This window comes from Stegodyphus dumicola, chromosome 1, assembly GCF_044657685.1.
Source record: "Stegodyphus dumicola isolate Sdum_Otavi_A_Nest chromosome 1, ASM4465768v1".
Classification (NCBI taxonomy): Eukaryota; Metazoa; Arthropoda; class Arachnida; order Araneae; family Eresidae; genus Stegodyphus; species Stegodyphus dumicola.
This window is the reverse complement of record NC_140768.1, coordinates 79,953,003-79,976,069: the sequence shown is the minus strand read 5'-3', so window position 1 is coordinate 79,976,069 and position 23,067 is coordinate 79,953,003. Positions and strand designations below refer to the sequence as shown.

Here is a 23,067-nt window from a genome sequence, read left to right as displayed (position 1 = left end):
CCTGTTGTTCATGTCCAGCTTTAGTGACATCACGCCGAAAGGTAACCTCCTTTTTTTGAAGTAATGAAACTATATGTAAACCTATATGAAACCAAATATGTAGGATAAAAATTTTCACTTGTACGTTTGCTCTCAGTTTACAGATCAGGCCTAGGATTTGAGCAAGAATTCTCTCTTCGCCACACTCTTCTTGACAGCTAAAGTCATATTGGTATGGGATAATGGACTCTTTGTTTCCATGCCTAATTGCTTTCCTTTCGCTCACGCCATTTTTAGTAGCATTTACTCCGATCTCATTAGAAACACTTACCAGTTTTTCCTTTTTTTTTTAATGGTGTGCTGGAATAACAATGATCTTTGTTTCTAGTAATCCTCAACTCTCTACTCTGTATTGCCCGGGCTTAAGTTCAACCGGAGTCTTAAATAAAACAAAGTCTGGTATTTATTTTGTTTTTTAAATATTAATCATAAATTTAAATGTTTTATTAAATTTTTATTTATTGCTTTACATTTTACTAAATTTCAACCATTTAATTTATTTATTTTTGTTCCTCTTTCCTGATGACCTTCCATTGGGCTGCAGCACTTCTAATTTTAGAAATTAAGCTCTGACTTGGAATGAAATGCGCCTGTGTATGATTAAAAAATTACTCGCATAGTATTCTGTAAATGAGACTTATATATGTGAAATACATTAATCCAATACATAAATGATTACTCTTAGTGTCTTATACTAGGTATTATAATTGGTTATTATAATTGTGAGGCTTTAAATTAGGTTTTTCATATTTTTTCTAAAGCAATTGGAGCATATTTAAATTTTTACTTAAACAATCTGATGTGGACACCACATGACCTCTTTGTATGGTCTACTAAATTATACAGTTTTTTCGCTGCATTTCGTATAAACTTATTTCCTCGAATTTCATTAGAGATATAGTAATTATTCAATTAATTTAGTTCTCACTTTTGCGGCTAGGCAAAACACATAAAAACTCAAAACATCTTCATTAAAAATTGTAAAATACAGAAAACAACAAATAAAGTTAAAACAGTTTAAAAAAAATTACAATTAAAATTAAAGTTCCTACGCAAAAACAAGAAATTTGGCTTGCGGGAAACAAGGCATATTTTTCGGGCCAAGGCGTTGGCTTCCGGAGTACCTTTGCAACTAAACGCAATTACCTCCACAACTTCATTAAGAAAACTGAATTAATTAAGAGTCGGAGCAATGGCTAAAGAAAATGAACGAGAACCGTTAAGGGTTTAAAGATACCAGAAATGAATAAGGAGTCCACACGAAGGGACGAAAACTTCTTTCAGCTTTCAGTTCACTTAGGTAGGGGTCAGAGACCTCCCGCCGATATTTTTCGGTACAAGGACTGAAAGAGTACTTTTGATCTCACTCGGCAAAAAGATACTGAAAGTGCAGGAACTTATTTAAATCACACAAATGTAAACAAATGGCGGATGGTTAGGCTCAACCCGTCACTTAAAGTTTTAAATTGTTGATAATTGTACAACTGTTGCACGCAGATTAACTTAAAGCATGAGAACCTTAACTGGAACATAAAAACCACATAATTCAATCACTTTTAGAGCAAAAAATGCACAATTTAACAACATATAAGAATAAAAATGCTGAGCCCAAGGAGCCGAGAACAGGATGGGATATACATATATATGATTAATGCAGCTGATTCCAATGAAAAAGGGAAGTGCACGACTACTTGCTATAGCAGTTCCGTTTACAAAGTTTTAACGTTCTACGAATACTCGTTCTTGAGTTATGCAAGATATGCACGTACGTACAGACGTCAAGAAATCTCTGTGAATCCATTTTAAATCCAATTTACAATCCTTTTTGGCAAAAATAGCCGTTTATTTTGTCCGTACGTACAGAAACATCGTTCAAATGGTTTCGAGAGCGGCTGAAATGGGCATTTTCGTTGAAATATGATACGTGATTACAATGCTTCCTTTACTTCATTTAAGGTAGTAGAACGAAAAGAGAGAGGAAGATTTTGTAAAAGAGAAGGGACTAGATTTAGTTAACTGGCAAAAAAAGGTTGGAGGAAAGGAACGAAAATAATAATGGAAACACAATTAGTTAAAAAACAGTAAAATACGCATTTGAGAAGCTTAATACAACTGAGACAAAACTGAGAACTGTAAGCTCTCTCTTTCTGCTATATATTTATATCTTTCTGAGCTAAGGTGCAGAATCACCCACTTATTTGTTTGGCTCTTTTTACAAGAGTAAGAATTGGATTTTTGTCAATTTTCTTTGACTTTTTAAGTGAAAATAGGTCGATGTGTGATTAAGGGAGTGCCCAATGCCATTTTTGTGCAATTCTGGGATTTTTTTTAAAGTGAAAATAGGTTGGTGTGTACATGGATACCGAGTATGTGCAATTCTTAAAAACGTGCCAAGCAGTGGGCGATTCTGCACTTTTCCCTCTTTCTGCTAACAATTTCCAGAAATAAAACTTCCCACATCATTCAAATCTACTTGAAATATGCAGATGCTCTTGTTATAAAAATCACCCGGATTTTATTGATGAAGAAGTATTAATAAGTAAGTGACAGATAGTATAGTATATTTCAACATGAACATAAAGAAGCAAAATAAACGAAAAGTGTATTCCTTTAAATATTGTTACAAATGTAATAAAAATTGTTCAGTAATGATTCATGGATTAATCAGAGAGGTATTAGATGCCTTCAAAAAGTAAAAGGCCATTACCTATCACTACTTTTTAAGAAAGACTTTTAAGAAAAACATTTGGAATAAATTTTATGAAAAACAGGATGAAAGAAACCCTATATTAAATTCTTAAAATATCATGCAAGATGAAATGTTTTTAAATAAATACAGATATAATTTAAATTTGTTATCGGTGCATTCTTTAACCATTTCTAAATTTTTCTTTTCAGAGTGTCATTGAAGTCAGTAGTGATACAGCTTTTCAACTTGCAGCTCTAGTCCTTCAAGCAACTTTTGGCGATTTTACAAAGTAAGATGTTTTACAAATTATTTTTATAGCATATTATTATTTTAAAACTTTATTTCCCCCAATTCAAATTGTTTTATATGTAAAATTAAACAGTATCCCCTACTTTTATGTATGTGTATTAAAAGAAATGAATTTCTGTTTTTAAGATAGCTTTTTGTAACAAAAATCCTGGTATTTTTATGATTAAATGTGAGACTATCAATATAATCTTTCAATAAATTTCCTTGTTCATCTGAAAAAATAATTTTTATATTCAGTGGGATTTATTCCTTGAAATAGAATACCTTCCTCAAATCATAACTGTATAATTTATTTATGTAATTTATTGTGAAACACTGCATTTGTGACTGACAGCATCCAGCATATAATTTAATTTGCACTGGGGTTGAGTTATTGAGAAAGAATAGAACAACAACATTAGAACAAATGTTACTGAAAAGTTACTACTGCCATAACTGCATTTAATCTGCCCTTTTAAATGAGCAAGATGCAAAACCAGTACTAGTTCTAGTGGTAAATTGAAATTAATTTTCCATAATGCTTACATATTTGTTGTAACTAGAGAAGAAACTTTTATGATTAGATGAAATAATTAACATCATGTAAAGTGTTGTGTTAATAAATTATATCATTTTAAAATAATTTTGTTTTGATTAGTAATAAACTCTTTTTTTAATGATATAATAGATAATATGAACAACATTAAAATTTTGTTAGATTCTTTCTCTTTAATGTTTTATTTCTATTAATTATGAAGATAAATGATTTTATAATACAGGTTTTGATATTGTTTCAGTTTTATTAATATTTCTTTTTAATGCCAGCCGTACTGCATTATTTTATTTAATATACATTTTATTTATAATAGCAATAACTTTTTAGTCACTAGTTTTAGATTAATTTAGGAGCTATGTGCTGTTGATATAATTACTTTACATTATTAAATTTATCAAAGTTGTACTTTTTTGAAATTTTGTTTTTTAGTGATGAAACTGCAAAGCAGCAATTAAAAAAATTACCTGTTTTGCCTACCAGTGCATTAGTTGAGCATCCTTCTTTAACTGTATGGTAAGTATACAAATTGTAACATCAGTAGATTTTATTTTATAGCCCTAACTGACTATAAACCATGTAACTAAAATACCAACTAATATAATTTACCTAAATTCTCTATAAGTTATTTGTATACATTTTAATTTATTAAATGTAAATTAATTTATACTAAATGCAACAACTTTAAGACACTGCATAAATAAAATCATCAATCTTTAGCAAATTCATCCAAGTTTAGTTCTTAGGACAGAAATCTTTTTTAGTTAATATATTATATGAGTGAGCTTCTCCCAAAAATTTTCTGATCTCGGAGAAGTCATATTTGGGCATCGTTATTTTAATTCCAGTATGTAATAAAATGTATTACTGATATGCACTGTTAATGCATTAAAACCGGACCTTTTTTTTTTTTTTTTTCCATGTAACTTTAATTATAACAAATTTAAAGTTGGTTGTAAAACTTCCAACTACTACTAATAAGCATGAAGTCAATGAATATAACATGAGCATAACCTTATACTACATATATATTACTTTATAATATTTTAACATTTAAAATATTTTTATATTTATAAGGAGATAATAAAGCTAAATATAAAATACATATTTAAATTACAATGTGTGCAAGTGTTTATTATTTTGTTTGATCATTTGCAACTTTTCTTGAAGAACAATGTTTAGGAGCTGTTGCATATTGCTACTTATTATTAGCTCCTCTTAAATGGAAAACTTGCTATTTATTTGGGTTAAGTCTTCATAAAACGTATGTGCTCTTCCCAGCAAACACTTTATTTGAGCTGCATGCACATAATTAGAAATTCACCAAACTAGAAAAATAGTTGCTAACCGGGTTTTAAATCTTTTTAGCACCAAAAGTTAGCAAAATGGTTAGTTTGTAGAGACATTAGGATTTTTTTGGATACAAGCAAAATGAAAAAAGAGCAAGCTCCTTCGCCAGGGATCAAACCACGGACTTCTGAAATACCCGCTCAGTGTGCTGAACACTACACCACAAAGGCACGCTAGGAAGGTGGAAGAAATACCTTATATACTCCCCCTTTTAAAGGGCAACTGAGGTTTTTAGGGGACCCAATCACCAAATCCTGGGTGTGGAGAGTCATCATCCACAACACTTTTAGTTCGAGCACCACTTATAGAGACATTAAGTTTTTTTGGATGCAGGCAAGATGAAAAATGAACAAGCGCCTTTGCCGGGAATCGAACTGCGGACCTCTCAAATACCGGCTTAGTGTGCTGACCACTACATCATGAAGGCACGCTAGGAAGGTGGGAGAAATACCTTATAAGTTAAATGTTGAAATGTATGCTTCTTTCGACAGAACTGAGAGGAGGGTGGGTTTACACTGATAAACATGGGAAATCACTGAATAGCAAGGTCTGCAGTGCAGAATTCCCGTCATTAGTGGTTTTCACTTATGATGTAGTATTTCTAATTATAGTATGTCACAAGATAGAAGTATATTTTGATATAAAATGGCAAGTGAAACTGAAGTTTTATACTGGAAGAAAATGCTGTCATATCATTTTCAATTGCTGCAGAAGTAATTTCATTTGTAAATACAGTACTGCTATCTTCTGCATTTGGTAAAAAATAAGTGATTGGATTGTTCAAAATTATTTTTCTTACCCTAGTTTTGAATTTTATGTTATGCACATTTCAGAAACTGTTGAATATAAGTCTGGAGTCTTATAAAGAATGTGAAGTTATGAAGAAATTGAAGGTATTATAATAATGCAGAAAATTCTCTAAATAATGATAAATATAGTGATTTTGAAGTGTTGGAAATAGCTGTTTAAACAAGACAGAAACTATGTAATTTGAGTATGGACAAGTGAATTTAAAGAACTCGTAAATTATGAATATACTTCAGAGAAAAGAAGAAATAAATGCTGTAAATCTATAATTTGCATTAAATATCTGAGGTTTTTTTTTTTTTTTTTTTTATGTTCAGAAATAATGTAATAAAAAGATGAAGCAAAATATGCTACACATATTTTTCCAACTATAATTCTTAGGGGCATTCTAATATTTGCTGAGCTTCTGAAAAGGAAAAATTAAGACTGGTTGTCTTTTTAATATTTTTTTAAAACTTAACATAGGCTTTCTTGTTAATTGAAAAGTAACATCGCAGCATTGTTACAGAAGAGGAAAGTCATCAGCTTTCCCGATGCTCAGATGTATCTAACTCTCTCGGCATTTCTCAGACAAAATCAACGTTTTCTTTTCTCATACCAGAACAGTGACAAATATACCCACTAAAGAGGTTGTCCTTAACGAGTTTTTCTTGGTCACTTTCACTGGCCCGCTGTGGATTCTGGAGTTATTCCTAAGAGAAGAAGTTCTCTAAAGTCACATGCTATGTTGTTATAACTTCTTCCCTCCCGAAGGGGGGCTGTTGTCCAGCATATACAGTCAAAAGTTGTTCATTCGGACACCCATAATCCGGAATGATCTATAATCCGAACCTCAAAGCTAAAAACTTTCTGCGCATGCGCCGCGTTGACGCATGCGCATAGGCGTTTATGCGTGTGCTTAAGACCTTTACGACTGCGCATATGCATGTGCGCAAGCGCAGAATACGTTTTCGCGTGCGCGTTTAATGTATAACGGATGGTATAAGCTAAAATTATCTATTTCAGTTAATGTTGATGATTGCGTTGTTCCTTAATCTTCAAATTGGATCTGAATTTATTATTTTTTGCAGTTTGTAAGACAATTTTATAAAAGTAAGCTTGAACTTTCGATTATGTCAAATAGAATTTCCGATGCTGGAGCTCCCAAAGGATCTACAAAACGAAAGTATATTTCGATGTCCATCAAACAAAAAGTGGAATTGCTGCAAAAAATGGATAAAGGCATATCCTTTGTTTATCTAACTGTTACGAAATCTGTTTATCAATTTTATGCTGCTCTGCGCGGGGGGGGGGACGTCACGAAGCGCAATGAACTGGAAGTTGATCTGTCAGCACTATCGTTATCGTCAGGGCAGATGTTTTTATTTTATTCGGCTTATAATTGCTTACTAAATGTAGTATTTCATCTCGATGTACTACGTCTTTGATATGATTTAAATCAAATTCCTTGTCATTATAAATATCACGAATACAAATCAAATAGTTTTCTGGTTGCAATTTTCTAATTTCGGCTATGCATAATGTATGCTTTACGCATGTGCACGTTGAAAGAAATGTTTAATAAAGTAAACAAATAAATATTAAGCTTTTTTTTTTTTTTGTAAATTTTGATACCCTTTAGATCATAATTGCTCATTATTTTATAAATTACGGTTTCATATTTTTAATTTTATAATTCCTATTATAAAATTAAATTTATAATTATTATTTTTCCGGATTATAGATCATCAGTTTCCAGATTTAAACTGATGATCTATAATCCGGAAAAATCGATAATCTGGAATCGCCAAAGTCCAGACGAGTCCGGATTAAAGACTTTTGACTGTATTTTCTCAATTACTACTACTAGAGACACATAAATGCAGTCTTAAAGTTTTTTTTCCCTGCAAACAAGTGTTATACAATATACTTTTTTTTAAAATCTTGTATTGATTTATGTATTTATCCAGGCTGAAAGGAAAGCCTTGCAGATGTTTATTTATCAGATTCTGCAAGTCTCTTTTGTGGAGATCCGAAACATGATCCTTAATTGTTGCACATTGACATCAAAATAATCATAAATATCTGAACTGGATTCAGCGAAACAAAACACTTCATTATCAATTTGATTAACATTATTTATGAAATAAACATAATTATTCCCTTTAGGCATCTCCATATAAAGCTTTAAAATAATGAGATGGCCAGTTGTGGTTCTTCCTTTCTTCCTAGGCAAATATACGATACAATTTGATTAGGGCAGCCACTTTCGAATTTCCCAGGCCCTGTTAAATGGACCAAGAATTTGACCGGTTTAGATAAGGCCATAACTAATGTTTACCGAATCAGATTAGAAAATCTTGTTCTGGTGGAAAGGTTTAATAATACATCTAACTACAGTAACAGAAGTTTACTACTGGAATAGCATTCAGGTAATGAGAAGCTAAACAAAGTGTGAACTTGATATTTTTTTCATTAAGTGTGATTGTTAAAATTTTTATGTATGTATATTCATTTCTTGAACTACTTTGGGAATGACCAATGGTTCCCAACCATTTTCCAGGCTTTTAAATAGCCGTCCATTTTTTTATTTTGTCAACATTTTTCAGAGAGCTACTTTGAACGTCTAACGCCACTAGATCAAAAAGTTGTTTTTAATTCTCACCTCCTCTTTGCAAGCAAGACAACCTAGTCTTGTCTGTTGAAAGACGAGTAGCTCATTCACCTCTGCGTTGGGCAGGAATAATGATGTGGCTCCTTGATTCTTCTTTAGGAGAATCAGCTTCACTTTCTGGGAGCAGAGTACATGTCGAATGAGTAATTGGGAACAAAATTTCCTTTGTGGCTATGTCCCTGTCATCTTCACTTCCTTCATTGTATTTTTGCGTGTTTTCAGTTTTGGGGTTGGCAGTTTAGTAGTTTCTTTGATATCGACTCCTGCACATTGGTTCTTGACGAAAGACTAGTTCTTTTTGATTTTCTGTTAATTTCACAGCAGTCTGGTTCCAAAATTAATAGCGTCTGTTTCTGAGTAACTGTAGTTTGCAATTTCATTTTGGTTATTTCGAATTCTCTTTTCTCGTTATTGTGCCCTGCCTTTCTTCCTCTTCTCTCCTAATTCTCTCCTGGATTTCTTTTTCTCTTTTGAATTATCTTTCTTCTCTCGTAAATATATCCTTCCTCTCTTCCTCTTCTCTTTTAATTCTATCCTGTTCCTTCCCCCCTCTCAATCCTCATTGAAGTGATATTTTCCAACAGACTTTTCACGAATTCGTTCTTATAAGCTTCATTTCTCATAATCAGCTGTTAATCCAATATCCTATCCTAAGTTGAGGTTCAACCTTTTCCCCTAACTCTTTAGCCATGGTTTTTAGATCTTCTTTTCTAAATTTTGTTAAAGAATGCCATATAACTACAATTTACTACTAAATACACTTAACACTAACTACAATTTAAATGATATAACTACAATTTCTGATAGAAGACTAACAACTGTCTTTCTTTATATATATATGAGAAGTAAAATTTAACCCTTAATTTTTTACAACATATTTAGCTGATCTAAAGCACAATTTCAAGTAAATTTACACTTTAATATGCACATTATGCATTCAGTTATAATTGGTCTACTTGACTTATGGTAATGCAATATACTTTATATTCAGATCATCACATTTTTTTAGATATAAGTATGTAGTGAAAGGTAAATTTTATATAAATGTTCGTAACTAAACATCAGTACAACAACAGTTTAAGCATAAGGTACTAGGGATTTCTAAACATTTTCTTTAACACATTCATTTTTCATTTCTTGCAATTCTTACACAAACTAATATTTTTTATACTTTTTAACAAAATATTCTAATATTTAAAATGTTCAATACAGAAATGATATGTCATAATACCAGCTAAAATTTGGGACCTTCAGCATTATAGTAATTCTCTCTTACATATTCAGTTATATAAGCTTGATTTCAACAAAACTCATCAAAATTTCAGATATTAAAAGATCTGCTAACATAAATTCAAATTTCTAACATTTATGCTTTCTTATTTGAAATACAAACTAAAGCAACACATTTCTTTAAGCTGTACAGAATACAGTGTTGACTAAAAAAAAAAAAAAAGTTATGTTAACTTATGTAAATTAAATTACAGAAATAATTTAAATTAAATTACTTCACTACCTCAATATAAAAAATCTGAGATACTTGCTCACCTAGGTTTGTAGACTTAGTGCCCTATTGACCTGTAACCTGTAGATGTTGTATTTCCCAATTTAAAATTTTTACCGACACTAATGGTTCTGACACTTTAAAGCACTTCTTACAACACAAATACTTTTGGATACTGCTGTTCTCACACTTAAACACGATGCTGTAGATCTTCAGACATTGACTGTCCCAGAAAAACTTGAGATGAGCTGAATTTCGGAGCCTGACGATCCTCTTGTCTTCACTAAAACATTTATGGATACTGGCGGTCACACAAAACTTAATGATACTGAAGATCTGTCCCGCAAAACTTAAGATGTGCATTGTTTCGGAGCCTGATGGATCTTTTCTTTAGCTGGACTGATGTCCGTAGTCTCTTCAAAGTAAAGCACAAGAGTTCTTGTTTGATTGCCAAACTAAATCTGCTTCCATGGATTTCATATTCGACCACTGCCACCAATAAATTTAAGTTGTAATGTCGCCATGCTTCTGAGATGTAAAAACTAAGACTAGTTGTCTTTTTTTAGATTTTTTTAAAAACTTAACATAGGCTTTCTTGTTAGTTAAAAAGTAACATAACAGCATTATTACAGAATAGGGAAGACATCAGCTTTCCCAATGCTCAGATGCAGCTCACTCTGTATTTCTCAGACAAAAGCAACGCTTTCTTTTCTCTTACCAGATCAGTAATGCATATACTGCCATGGGGAAATAAATGCCGTATTTTAAAGGTATCCAACTTTATATTTCAATTAGAAAATAAGTATATATTTGATTTTTCTTTCCTTTTTTATGTATGTATGTTTTGATAAAGCGAAATTTAAAACTTAGTTAAAATATTTCTTATTTTCTCAAGAAAAGTTTTTCATTTCGCTTTTGATATCAGTGTGTTGAGGTTTCTTTCTCTGCGAAATTCCTTTATTTACAACAACTAACAATCTGTTTTCATGCTCAATACACTGTGCTCTCGATTAAACATGTGATACATAATCCAAACTGTCAGCTTCCACGCATATTGAATGTGTTAATTTCTTTAAAGAAAATCAGTCACGTTGGGGAATGTTTAAATATTTGTCGAATTTCACTGCACAATTTTTCAAAGTGCTATTATATCAATTGTATTTGGATCCCTTGTGGTTGACCAAGTCCAGTAACGTTTCCACAGAATTTATCGCTGTTTCGGAACTAATGTAATTGTCAGCATCTTCTACATTTGTGTTTTCAGTATCACTCTTCACCGACCCATGGCAGATTCTGAGGTTTATTCTCAAGAGAACAGGAACTTCTGTAATGTCACATGTTATGTTGTTACAGCATCTTAGAGAATCCACAATTGTAATGCTTACATATGTGGCACATGCCAAATATTTGTTAAAAATTGTTATTAGTTTAAAAGATTTGTATGCAATCATTTTAAGGTCAGCCAAATAGATATTTGAGCAAGTTATTTTATATAGCTACTCCTACTAAAAAAGTAAACAACAAAGGCAAAACATGGAATAGAAAAAAAAAACTATTTAATGAATATGCAATGAAAAAGATCCAAGAGGTGGGTGTGGCATTACATAGTCAACAACAGCAAACAATAAAGCAAAGACATACAAAAACACGTGCATTATTACCATCACATCACAAAAGACCAAACGGTTCGGAAAAATGTGTAATGGAAATATCACACTAATAATGGATATGATACCCTCTAGCTGAAATGCATGCTTGAGAACAGCAAGGCAAATTGGAAACTATGTTGTTGTGCGGTAGTGCCCATTCATGTAGTATTGCATGTTGGAGCTCGTGGAATGTGCCTGGCAGCATACTGTGACCTGCTGTCCCTTCTCCCAACATGTCTCAAACATGGTGTATGGGATTCAGGTTCAGTGATCTAGAAGGCCATGGCAGATGTGGAATGGTTTCACTCTTCAGATAACTCTGTACCACACAAACTCTATGCAGACAGATGTTTTTGTCCATAAATTTCATGTCAGTACCCAGTGCAGTGATAAAAGGATGCACAAGAAGGTGTAGAGTTTTGACATGATATTAGGTGGCTGTGACAGAACCACAAAGAATCAGGTAGAGGTCGGTGTGGCCATTCATTGCTATCCCAGCCCATACAAGTATTGCTATCCCAATCCATACAAGTAAGCCTTCTCCTCTGTAATGGTCTCTTTCGACTGCCCGAGATAGCATGTCCTTGGCTTTTGCCACATCATATCCTGTGGGAATCGTTCTGGATGTTAAATCGAGACTCATCCTTAAATAGAACATAGTCCCATTGCTCTGGTGTCCAGCTGTGATATTCACAAGCCTAATTCAACCATGCTCTGTCATGAAATGAGGACAAAGGAACTCAAGCCGCAAGTCATCGAGCATACAATCCACCTTCATACAGTCAACATGACAGAGTTTGGCAAGCTGTGAGCCATCCTGCAGCAACAAAGAGTGACAATGCCAGCTGTCGTGCTGTTAATGATCTGTAGCTTCCTGTATATAGTAATAGGAAGTGATTAACACCTTCCCTGCCAGACCGTTTTTTGAAGACTTCCCGTTCAGGCAACGTGCCCCACGCTTTACATTTGTATTATTTTGTTTCTGGCATATGCCTTACAATAATTTAAAAAGTGCAAAAATTATAATTATCAAGGAAAGATTCTATAGTTTAACATGCATAACACAAAAAACCAATAAATATTTTTCTAGGTATTAGTTTAACAAATACCTGGCTGAACGTTATGCCAAGCAAGTTGCATCCTCACATATAATTTTTTTTTATTGTACGTATATCAGTTTTAAATATAACATTTTAGTTAAATTCAAGTTTGTATGCAATTACAAAGGGATGTTATGATGAACTTTATTAAAACATGGCAAACATAAGTGTGGTTTATCCACACAACTATCGCAGAATGTCGCAACTTGTCAAGATGGCATGCAGAAATAATACAGTTTCTTGCCGATTGGAAACCCAAATTTTTAACATTTCTTTTGTAACAAATTTTATAGCTCCTTCTTATTGAATTGAAGTGGCCTTCCTCGTCGTCAGAATCATCACTAGAAAAACTGTTGCTGTTGTGATGCCATATTTGCTCATAAGGAGTAATTATTGTAAAATTTGGAAAAGGTCTGAAGAAGAAAAGGCAGGAAAAATTGCAACCTTTTTTAAACACAAAATATCCAAATTTATAACACTGAAATAATATGTACGTACCATATTTCCTTCGTCTAACACACTGAACTATAAATCAATCCCAGCTTCAGTGAAGCAGTAAGTAGTGTATCAACGACATGCGAATAAATGACTGATTGAAATACGAGGAATGCAAATGAAACAAGTTACGGAGGAAAAAAATTGCCCATCACGCTATGCCCCACGATTAAATGAGGGCATCAGCAGTAGTATTAAGATGCCCATAATTGACTGCATAATGAATTTTTAAAAAATTCTTCATTTTACAATGATAATACCAAATAGCTTGAATGGAAAATTTAGAGTGGGGCACATAAGCCTGCAGGGTTTTCATCCCTTTGGTGATGATTCCACAGTCTGTTGATGACACTACGATGCATATTTAACTCTCTTGCAACAGCAGAATATTCTCGCACCAGCTTGCAAAATCCTGACAGCTCTCCAACACATTTCATCGTACAAATGGTGTCTTGAGCTCATGCTTTCTGCCTTGGTTGTCTTGGATTACAGGGAACTATTGCTGGTTAGAAACTGACACATGGGTCTGACATGCCCCATTTTAAGGCATTGTGATGTGACTGCAGGATTGTGTTTTTGCTAATTTTCGTTGCCTATTTACATTTGGCAATGCAACCTTCACCTCATCTGTAAATTTCATGTTTTAATTCCCCTTTTTACATTTGTACCTTTTCTTTTAGTATTTGTCGCTTATTTTTTTAGCACAAGTGTGTATGTATTGGAGGGAAAATAAATGCATTGCAGTACAAAGTCCGTAATCTGGACTTGTCAGGACTTCGGCGATTCAGATTAGGGTTTTTCTGGATTATAGATCATTAATTTAAATCTGGTAAGATGGCATGTAGAAATAATACTATTAAAAACATGAAACTGTAATTTATGAAATAAAGAGCGATTATGATTTAAAGGGTATCAAATTTTACAAAAAAAAAAGCTTAATATTTATTTGTTTACTTTATTAAACATTTCTTTTAATGCGTGCTTGCGTAGAGCATACATTACATGCATGCGTAATGCAGGTAATGTATGCACGCGCATTCTTTACGCGCATGCATAAAGCATACAAAAAAAAGTTTGTGGACTTTTAGGTCCGGATTATAGATCATGCCGGATAATGGATGTCCGGATTACGGACTGTATAAAGGAAATACTTTCGTTAAATGCTTACTGAGCTCTTATTAACTGTATAATTAATTTGAATAAATGATTTGTAGCTCTGAAAAATTAAGGTTGGTGTATTATTTCATTAATTAATTTACTTAATTACTTTATTATTTTTTACTTAACTAACTTGCTTCCTCACTCAGAAGTTAAATAACTGGATTGAATTGTGGCAAAATATACTATGACTCTAAATGTGTTAATTATTTGATGGTCATTTTCTGTATTCATTATTATTCACTAATTATGGTTTTACAATAATTTTCTACTTGTTTCGATTTAAAAACTAATGAATAAATTACTTAATGAATTATATCATTTCACATACACTGTCGGGTAAATATTAAAATAATTACGGCAGATTTAATGAACTATTTCGTGATTTTTGTATGATAATTTGTTTGCAGTGAAGATCGAGTCATAGAACAATATAGATTATTTAAAGGACAATCAAGGGGCTCAGCTATTGTAAAGTGAGTAAAGCTTTTGTTTGTTCATAAATGTTGTGCATCTGAATGTATATTTTGTAGGTAATTGTAAATTTTGAAACTTATTAAGTTAATTTTTATGTATTTCAGTTATATGAGAATAGCAGAATCTCTACCAACATATGGTGTTCATTATTATGAAGTGAAGGTTAGTATATGAGTGTCAGTAGATATTTTTTATTTGCAAGATAGAAAGACACATTTCTAGACATTACAAGATAAAGATGACTTCTAAATTACTTCAAGTTACTATGCTGTATTTGTAATGAAATTTATATTATATTTTATCATTATAGTAGTATTGCCAGAAAAATCTACTGGGATGGGCCTTAAAAAATTTAGAAACGCAAAATTAAAGCATTATGTGTAAGGTGACTAAAAAATATCTCGTAAAATTGTAAAGGCAGGTAGAGAGACTGAAATAAGCAAATTTTATAATGGAATGCATTTGTGGAAATGACATCTTGAAATGGTACAGAGTGCTATTAAGCAGTGGATCAAAACATTCAGCAGTGGATCAAAATTTGTGAGTGGAATGATGATTTACACCAGGAGAATGTTTTTGTCTACTGCTGAACATTAATCTCTACCACTTCAATGCATCATTTCTATTCCTTTCACCATTTCTACATTACACAATCTGTTTATTTTGGTCCCTTTTATTTATCTTTATGTATCTGCTGGATATTTTTCAGTCATACTTTGTGTACATACATTCTTTGGTCCTCATTTCATTCTTTGGTTCTTTGTTGAGAGTTATATTTGTTGTGTTTTTTCTGCTTGAACTGTGTTATAAAGTTTAAAATGCCATTCTGATTTTTACATATTTTTTCTTAACTTCTTATTAATTTTTTAAAACATAAATGTTGAAGAAATAAAGTCTATTTTATTGGAATATTTTCTCCCTAAATATCTATTTTACTTTAAGAAACATTTATCACTTGGAACTTTTTTCTTCATTAATGATTAAAAATTCTTCAAATTATTATCAGTATTTACTTAACCATTTAATTTCCATTAACATTTGCATAATAAATTATTCTCATTGCTCTTGCTGTGTTTTGTGTTATGATATTCAGTACCATAATTTTAGTAAAATGCATGTATACCAATATTGGATTTTTTATGAGAGAATTTTAATTTTTTAATTTTTAATTTTATTTATTTTTTTACTATTATTATTTTATTATTTATTTATTTGTTATGAAAACTGAATATCCAAAGGAGAATTTTTATTTAACTTTTGTAAATGTTTTTCATTAAAAAGACTTATGTATAATATAAATTTATATATCCTAGATATGCAGCTCTAAAAGTGTCTATTCTATTCTAGGATAAGGCAGGTATTCCTTGGTGGTTAGGTATCAGCTACAAAGGAATATGTCAGTATGACCATACAGACAGAAAAGTACCCAGAAAGGTTCCTGTTGTTTTTTTACTACTTATCTTATTCTAACAAAGTCCAGGGAAAATATTTCATTTTGTCGCCTGTTCTGTCATTATTTGGTTTAATTAGAAAATAGTTGCGAGATTCAGTTTTACAGGGAGAAAAATGTGTTTGAAAGAAAAACTAATTTACCATATTATGTTTGCAATCAGTAGTTATCTTTTGCTCAATGTGAACAAGCATTTCAAATTATTGGAAAGCAACCAGCTAATAATCCATGATTATTTTAATAAAGCAATGGAATAGTTTCCATTTGTCCAGTAATATATCTAAAGGAACATCACTGGACAAATGGTAACTATTCCAAACTATTATGTACCTAAAGGAGAAAATTACTGGACCTAGAAATTTGGGTATTAGAAATGCAAGCATCGATAAAATTCTGAAATAGAACCAAAATTCAGCTGAATTTCTCACTACATACTCTATTAGATTCTATTTTTACAGTTTTCAGAAAGCAGTTTTATATAGTTTGATGTATCCTATCATTAGAAAATATTATATCTAAATGTTTAACCACATTTATTAGTGAATGTTTAAATATTTTAGTTATTTTAGATCTATTTGAATCGTTTGTTAAACTTTAATTTTTATGAAAAAATACTCACTATTTTATTTATACTTCCTTAATTTCTGAAATAAAATTTATTTAAGAGTAATTTTAGAAATTTTTAATGCTTCATTAATGTGCTTATTTTGAAGCTAGTATTTTCTTATGTACAGGTTGTCCTGTAAATGTTGTGACAAACTTCTGGGGGAGGTAGGGCACATCATAAGGTTTAAGAATTGCATAGAAACCCATGCACGGAAATGTCAGGCATAAGTGGTAGCAGAGATAGAAGATGGGAAAGGAAGCAAGAGTGTGATTAGTTTGAAACATTTATTGGACATGAATACAGATGGCATATGATATTTTGAATGCCACACTAGATTCTCGAAGTTTGCACCATCAGACGCCAAACATGCCTGATATCGATGGACCATTGATTTTCGGACATGTTCAAACACACCGGGGGGGGGAGTTCTTTGATTGTAGGAACTGCGCAGGTGAGTGTTGCCATGAGATCCGTTCAGACACAACAGGATCGTGATACATGACACTTTTGATGGCTCCTCACAAAAAGAAATCAAGGCTCGATAAGTCTGGTAAGAATGGGAGCCAGGGAACTGGTCCACCATGCCCAATCCGTCAATGCAGGAATGATCTGCTCATATGGCTACGAACATCTAGTCCAAAATGAGCAGGCGGTCCATCATGTTGGAATCACGTGTTGTGCATCGCATTTGGTGGATCGTCAGGCAAGCTGGGAAAAACCTGCCCCGGAAAGATAAGTTGTGGCATTCAACCTGGATGGTAAAAGGTATGGCCCGGCTAAGCAGTTGCCGACCAAACCTGCCCCCACATTAATTTTGAAGCGTTGTTATGATGCATTGTGCCGCACACTGTGGGTTTTTCTTGAGCTCACAAATGCTGATTGTGGTAATTGAATATGCCATCCCTATTGAATATGTCCTCATCCGTGAACAACACATAAGCAGGGAAATTAACTTCACAAACACTTTCTTGCAGAATCACTGTGCGAAATGCATACTTTCAGGATGGTCATCAGGATGCAGTAACTGAACCCTTTAGAGATGAAATCTGTGGAAGGACTCTGCTTTCAAAACCATGCTGGACATTGGTATGAAACGTTCTTAATTGAGAAACAATGGCAGGTATGTTGATCCTTAGATTATGCTCCATCATATCCAACACACTTTCTTCCCTAATGACCAATTGAGTGGATTGTGACCTGCCCTCACTTGTCATGCTACTTCTTAATGACCCGTAGTCTCGCACATTTTGATGCAGGCATGCAAACAAATTGTGGTGTGGTTGATGTCTGTCGGAGAAGCGTTCTCGATTACTCTCAGCTGTTCCATACACTAAGTACGTACCTGCAAGCTCTCTCTGTTCGTATAGCGTTCCATGCTCTTCGTATGGTGCCTACCACACGAATGAATCAATCCTCACTTTCCACTAGCACTCTTCTGTACAGCAGCACCTGGCAATGTATAGTGATGTTTCTGGGCATGGGTTTCCTATGCAATTCTTAATCCTTATGATGTGCCGTACCTCTGTCAGAAGTTTGTCGCAATATTTATGGGACACCTTCAGTATTTAGCTTATTTTTCTGGAATGTGTTAATGATAATTGATGGCAGTCAGTCTTCAGCTTTTTTTGTATATTAGAATTACATGAGAATGAATGAAACACACAACTGTTTTGCACACTGCATTTATGTTTAAAGGATTATGTGCTTGCATAACATCAGATTGTTTCAAAATTGTACTTTCTTAACAGGACTGTTTTAGTCTAGGAAATTATGATGCAAAAATTTTTAATTTATTAAGAATTTAGAATTAGTCTAAAAATTGCATCTTTGAAAATGTATTGTGTATATTTTTATTGTAGTTGTTTCTCTGGAAGCAATTAGAAAACCTCTACTTTCGAGACAGAAAATTTTCTATAGAAGTTTGTGATCCTAAGAGGTAATTAATGAATAAAGTAGTTATCTGTTGTTTAAAAATATTTTTGAAAATTATAAAGCATTATACTATTAAAGAATGAAATGAATGATATTTTTCCCTACCTCAGGGTAGTTGCTTCAAGAAAGACATTTGGTCCTGGGAATATTAGTGTCTATGTTTGGTTTTCTAGCAATCCTTCACTTACAAAGTGCATATGGTCTATGGCAATAGCACAACACCAATTTTATTTGGATAGAAAACACAATAAGGTAAAATATGAAGAGCTTTTTTAATGATTGTTAACTTTTAATTATCGCTTAATTTCAGTGATAATCATCATAAAGGTATTTATTTTCTTCTCAAAGAACTTGAACAGTAAATAAATTTCTAAATAAAATATGCAGTTATTTATTACCTTGGAGCAAAAAGCTAATTAAAAAATTACATTTTTAATGTAAAAAATCACATATCAGAAGAGAGGGGAAAGTCAGAGGAAGAGAGGAACTGATATATATTTTGTTTACAATTTTTGATGATTGTGTTTTGAGGAATATAAATTAATTTTCTAAACTCTAAAATGCTATCTAAAAATGTTAATTTATAAGTTGTACCTAAAGGAACATTATTGGACCTGGAAATTTGGGTATAGTAGAAAATGTAATAAAGGTATACAGTATATAATGCTAATTAATATAGAGATTTTATCTCATTCATAAGAAATCAGAATCTGAAATAGTTTTGTCAAAAAAACTTAGAACTATCTATAATAGGATAGAATGTGCTGCAACTTTTGCAAAATATCGTCATTAAAGAGAAGTTTAAGAATGATGTTCCATTAATTTGCTAAATGATTTTAAAACTATACATCTGATCCTCTGTTTTTACTTTCTGTAGAGTGCTTTATCTTTATCACGTAACTTCAGCGATATTGCTGATGAGCTTTCCCATGGTTCCTATTCGACTGAAACATCATCTCTTGGTAGAAGTGTCAGTTCTCTAAGTCTTCCTGCTCTCAAAATTGACAGTGAGTATTTATCTTTTAAATTTAAGCTGAGTTTGTTTTATATCAAAACAGAAAATTTTTTGGGCAGAGCCATGCATTATTCTGTTGATATTTGTATCATATTTTAATCACATTTCATTCTGAAGAAGTATTAAAATATGTTTAAACTTGAAAAATGTGCAAGAAAATATCCATGTAAATTTTAAGCACTTTGCTGAACTTTAAGACTTGGTTAGGTTAAAGTGTATGCATTTTGTGTATACTCTACAGTAACCAAGTCTCTACAAGAACTACATCTAAATGTCAGAATTTTACTCTTCTTAAATTAAACATAGTTCCTTTACAGGTAATTGTTATGCATAAAATTTTTATTTTGTATATCTTTATGTGAACATATGTATGAATACGTTAAATGAGCCAACATAAGGATGTCGTTGACATTAAGCATAGTCAATACATGGGATAATTTAATACATTAAATGATAATTCCAGATTGGATTACACATATTTTAATTCACAATAATAAAGAAATGCATTTAGAGTTACAAACATCAAGCAGCAAACTTTTTATTGTTATATATACTTGTTGCCATTCTAGAGAAACTAAACTTCATGACAACAAAGATAATATATGTAGAGAGTGCTGCTACAAGGGTTTTACGGAAAGTAAATGAAAAATTAAAGGTCAATTAATAAAAAAGTTAATAGCTGAATTTTTTTTATTAACTCACTCACTCTGTCATTTGAAGGTGCTGCTCAACAGTCTGCATAACAAGCAAAGCCTTTAATTACTGTCACTAAAAACCCCTACTATCAAATTCTTTTCGGGAAAACTCAAGTATGGACTATTTTGCCCCCTTTTTTTACCACACAAGTTACTTTCATGTATGGAGATTGTATTGAGAATGATATAAATAAAAAGTGTCAATTAATAAGAAAGTTAATAGCTAACTTAATTTTTTTTATTAACTGACATAGCCTGTCAAAACTCTGATTGCTGTTGGAGTGCTCTTGTATACAAAGATGTTACTCAAGAGAGTTTGCATAACATATAAAGCTTTTGCATAATCCCTGAACCTCAATTCAGGTATCAACTGTCAAAATATTGACTTTGTATACACTGTACAATAACTAAATCTTTTGAATGCCACTGTAAATAAAGCTCATGGATTATCCACCTGAGCTAATTTGACTAAAAGCTGAAGGTTCATTCGTGTCTATAGTTGTAATTAATGGCCTCCTGCTGCAAGGTTTATATAGTTGATTTCCTTTCCTTTAAACTTCTTCACCCATCTACACACGCTACTCTTGTCATTGGGTCAGTGATATTTACTCTATAAATATCCTGTAGATGACAGTAATATCCTTTTGTTAAGAACTCAGAAGTGGTGCTTGTTTTTATTTTGTGTCCATTATTTATTTTCAATGAAGAAAATTATTACTTACTAATATAGAAAGAGTAATTTCAGCAATATGTGGAGTTTTAGATGGGCTATGTCAGATAATAATATGAGGGTAATTTCAAAACTAACCTCTTTCACTGTAAGTAAAAAGCAGGCTTATTTTAAACAAATTTTTTATTTGCATCTAAGGTACAGCTGTCCTCTATTTTTCAACATAGTCATCGTGTACATTCAATCACGTGTCATAGCATTTTACTAACTTATGAAACCCTTCTGCATAAAAAAAAACTCAACCACCTGCTATTTCAACTAACTTTTGTATAGTGGTTTGAAGTTCCTCATAATCAGCGAAGTGCTAGACCCGAAGCCCCTTCTTTATTGCAGGCAACAGATGATAATCAGATAATCAGAAGAAGCAAAGTCTAGGCTGTAGAGGGGACTGCAGAATTGATTGTCATACCATGTTTCATGAATTCAACAAGCAAGATTCCATTAGCATCCCAAAACACTGTGACCATTACCTTCTTTGCTGACAAAGTTCAAAGGGCTTTTCTCAGCTGGGTTGGAGAACCGGTATGGCCCCATGCCATTGACTATTGTTTTGTGTCAGCATTCACATGCATAACCCAAGTCTCACTGTTCTGTTAAAAAAAAAAAAAAAAAAAACTCTTGTCCTTCCAAGTAGTATTAGGAAAAAGAAAGGCTAGGGCAGCATCCATTTGTTTGGTTTTATGAATTTCTGTGAGAACTTCTGATAGCCTAATTTTTTTATAACTGCCTCATGCAAAACACACTGAAAAATGTTCAGAAATTATTGTGAAAGTTCTGAGATTGTGGATCGATGGATCTTATGGATTTTGTCAACAATTTGTTTGATGAGATCATCACTCACTACAGATGGCCTCCCACTCCTTTATTCATTATGAATATTTATTATTCCTTAAAATATGTTTAACACAAATGTGAACAGAGTTTTCAGTGTGCTACCAGTTCATTAAGAGATTTATGTGAAACTTGGAAGTCATCGATGATTAAGCAGAAAACATCTAGGCTGTCAGGCTAGATGCTGCTTAATTTTCAATTTGTAATTAGTACATCAGAAATATTCAAAATTAATGAAATTAAAAACATATATATTTTGAAGAAATTTTGTAGTCTGGAAAAAAAAAAAAAAAAAAAAAGGTTATCACAATTAATTTTATGACTATAAGCCTACTAGTTATTCCTTCTTTGAAAAACCTCACCAACTGATGCACTTATACACCTTCACTCAGAATGTTTGAATCCTGTACGACACACAATTCATGGATGAATGTCTGCCGCTGACAGTGTTGTTGCCCAAAGAAATTATATTACTCCTCTTACCTTGCATTTGACAGGAATTTCAATAGCAGTGCACATTTTGTGGCGTTATAATCATCACAGTATGATGCTGTCACTAGGATAGCATGAAGCTTATGGAATCACAGATTGCTTGCACTCAGCCCATTGCTATTAGTGGCATGCCACAATAAAGGTTAGCTTCTGAATTGCCCTTGTATTTGTAATGTTTTTTGTTTTCTATGAATAAGCAAGCATATTATATACATCAAATTAATATTTTATTTTGTTTGATGCATTTGCAGGAGTTAAAATCAGGTATATCTTTAAATAAAATTGTAGAAAAAAGTCTCAAAAATAATTAATTTTGTTTATGAACACTTAAAATTAATTTTTCTTGAAGGTGATTCTTGTGATGAAACACTTGATACAGTTGAGATGTTTGTTGCACTGAAAGCACGAAGAGAAGCTTTGGAAGAAGCACTTCATAAAAGATCTGAAGAACTAAAGAAGTTGTGTCTCAGAGAAGGAGTAAATATTTCTTTCTTTCTCCCTTATGTGTGTGTGAGAGAGAAAGTAAATCATTTAAATACACATTTGTTTTGTATGA

At 32.3% G+C, this 23,067-nt stretch overlaps 1 protein-coding gene across 7 annotated transcripts in view; it reads left to right on the top strand.

Annotated features, from left to right (window-relative positions):
• Positions 1 to 23,067, top strand: part of LOC118199634 (uncharacterized) — a 286,569-nt gene that overhangs the window by 234,158 nt on the left and 29,344 nt on the right. For all 7 annotated transcript variants that reach the window (XM_085816829.1, XM_085816806.1, XM_085816802.1 and 4 more), the window contains exons 6-14: positions 2,938 to 3,017; positions 4,002 to 4,085; positions 14,693 to 14,758; positions 14,864 to 14,921; positions 16,107 to 16,193; positions 18,676 to 18,752; positions 18,859 to 19,000; positions 19,626 to 19,755; positions 22,861 to 22,988. In XM_085816829.1, coding sequence (XP_085672955.1) covers positions 2,938 to 3,017; positions 4,002 to 4,085; positions 14,693 to 14,758; positions 14,864 to 14,921; positions 16,107 to 16,193; positions 18,676 to 18,752; positions 18,859 to 19,000; positions 19,626 to 19,755; positions 22,861 to 22,988 — 852 coding nt within the window. The remainder of the gene's footprint in view (positions 1 to 2,937; positions 3,018 to 4,001; positions 4,086 to 14,692; positions 14,759 to 14,863; positions 14,922 to 16,106; positions 16,194 to 18,675; positions 18,753 to 18,858; positions 19,001 to 19,625; positions 19,756 to 22,860; positions 22,989 to 23,067) is intronic.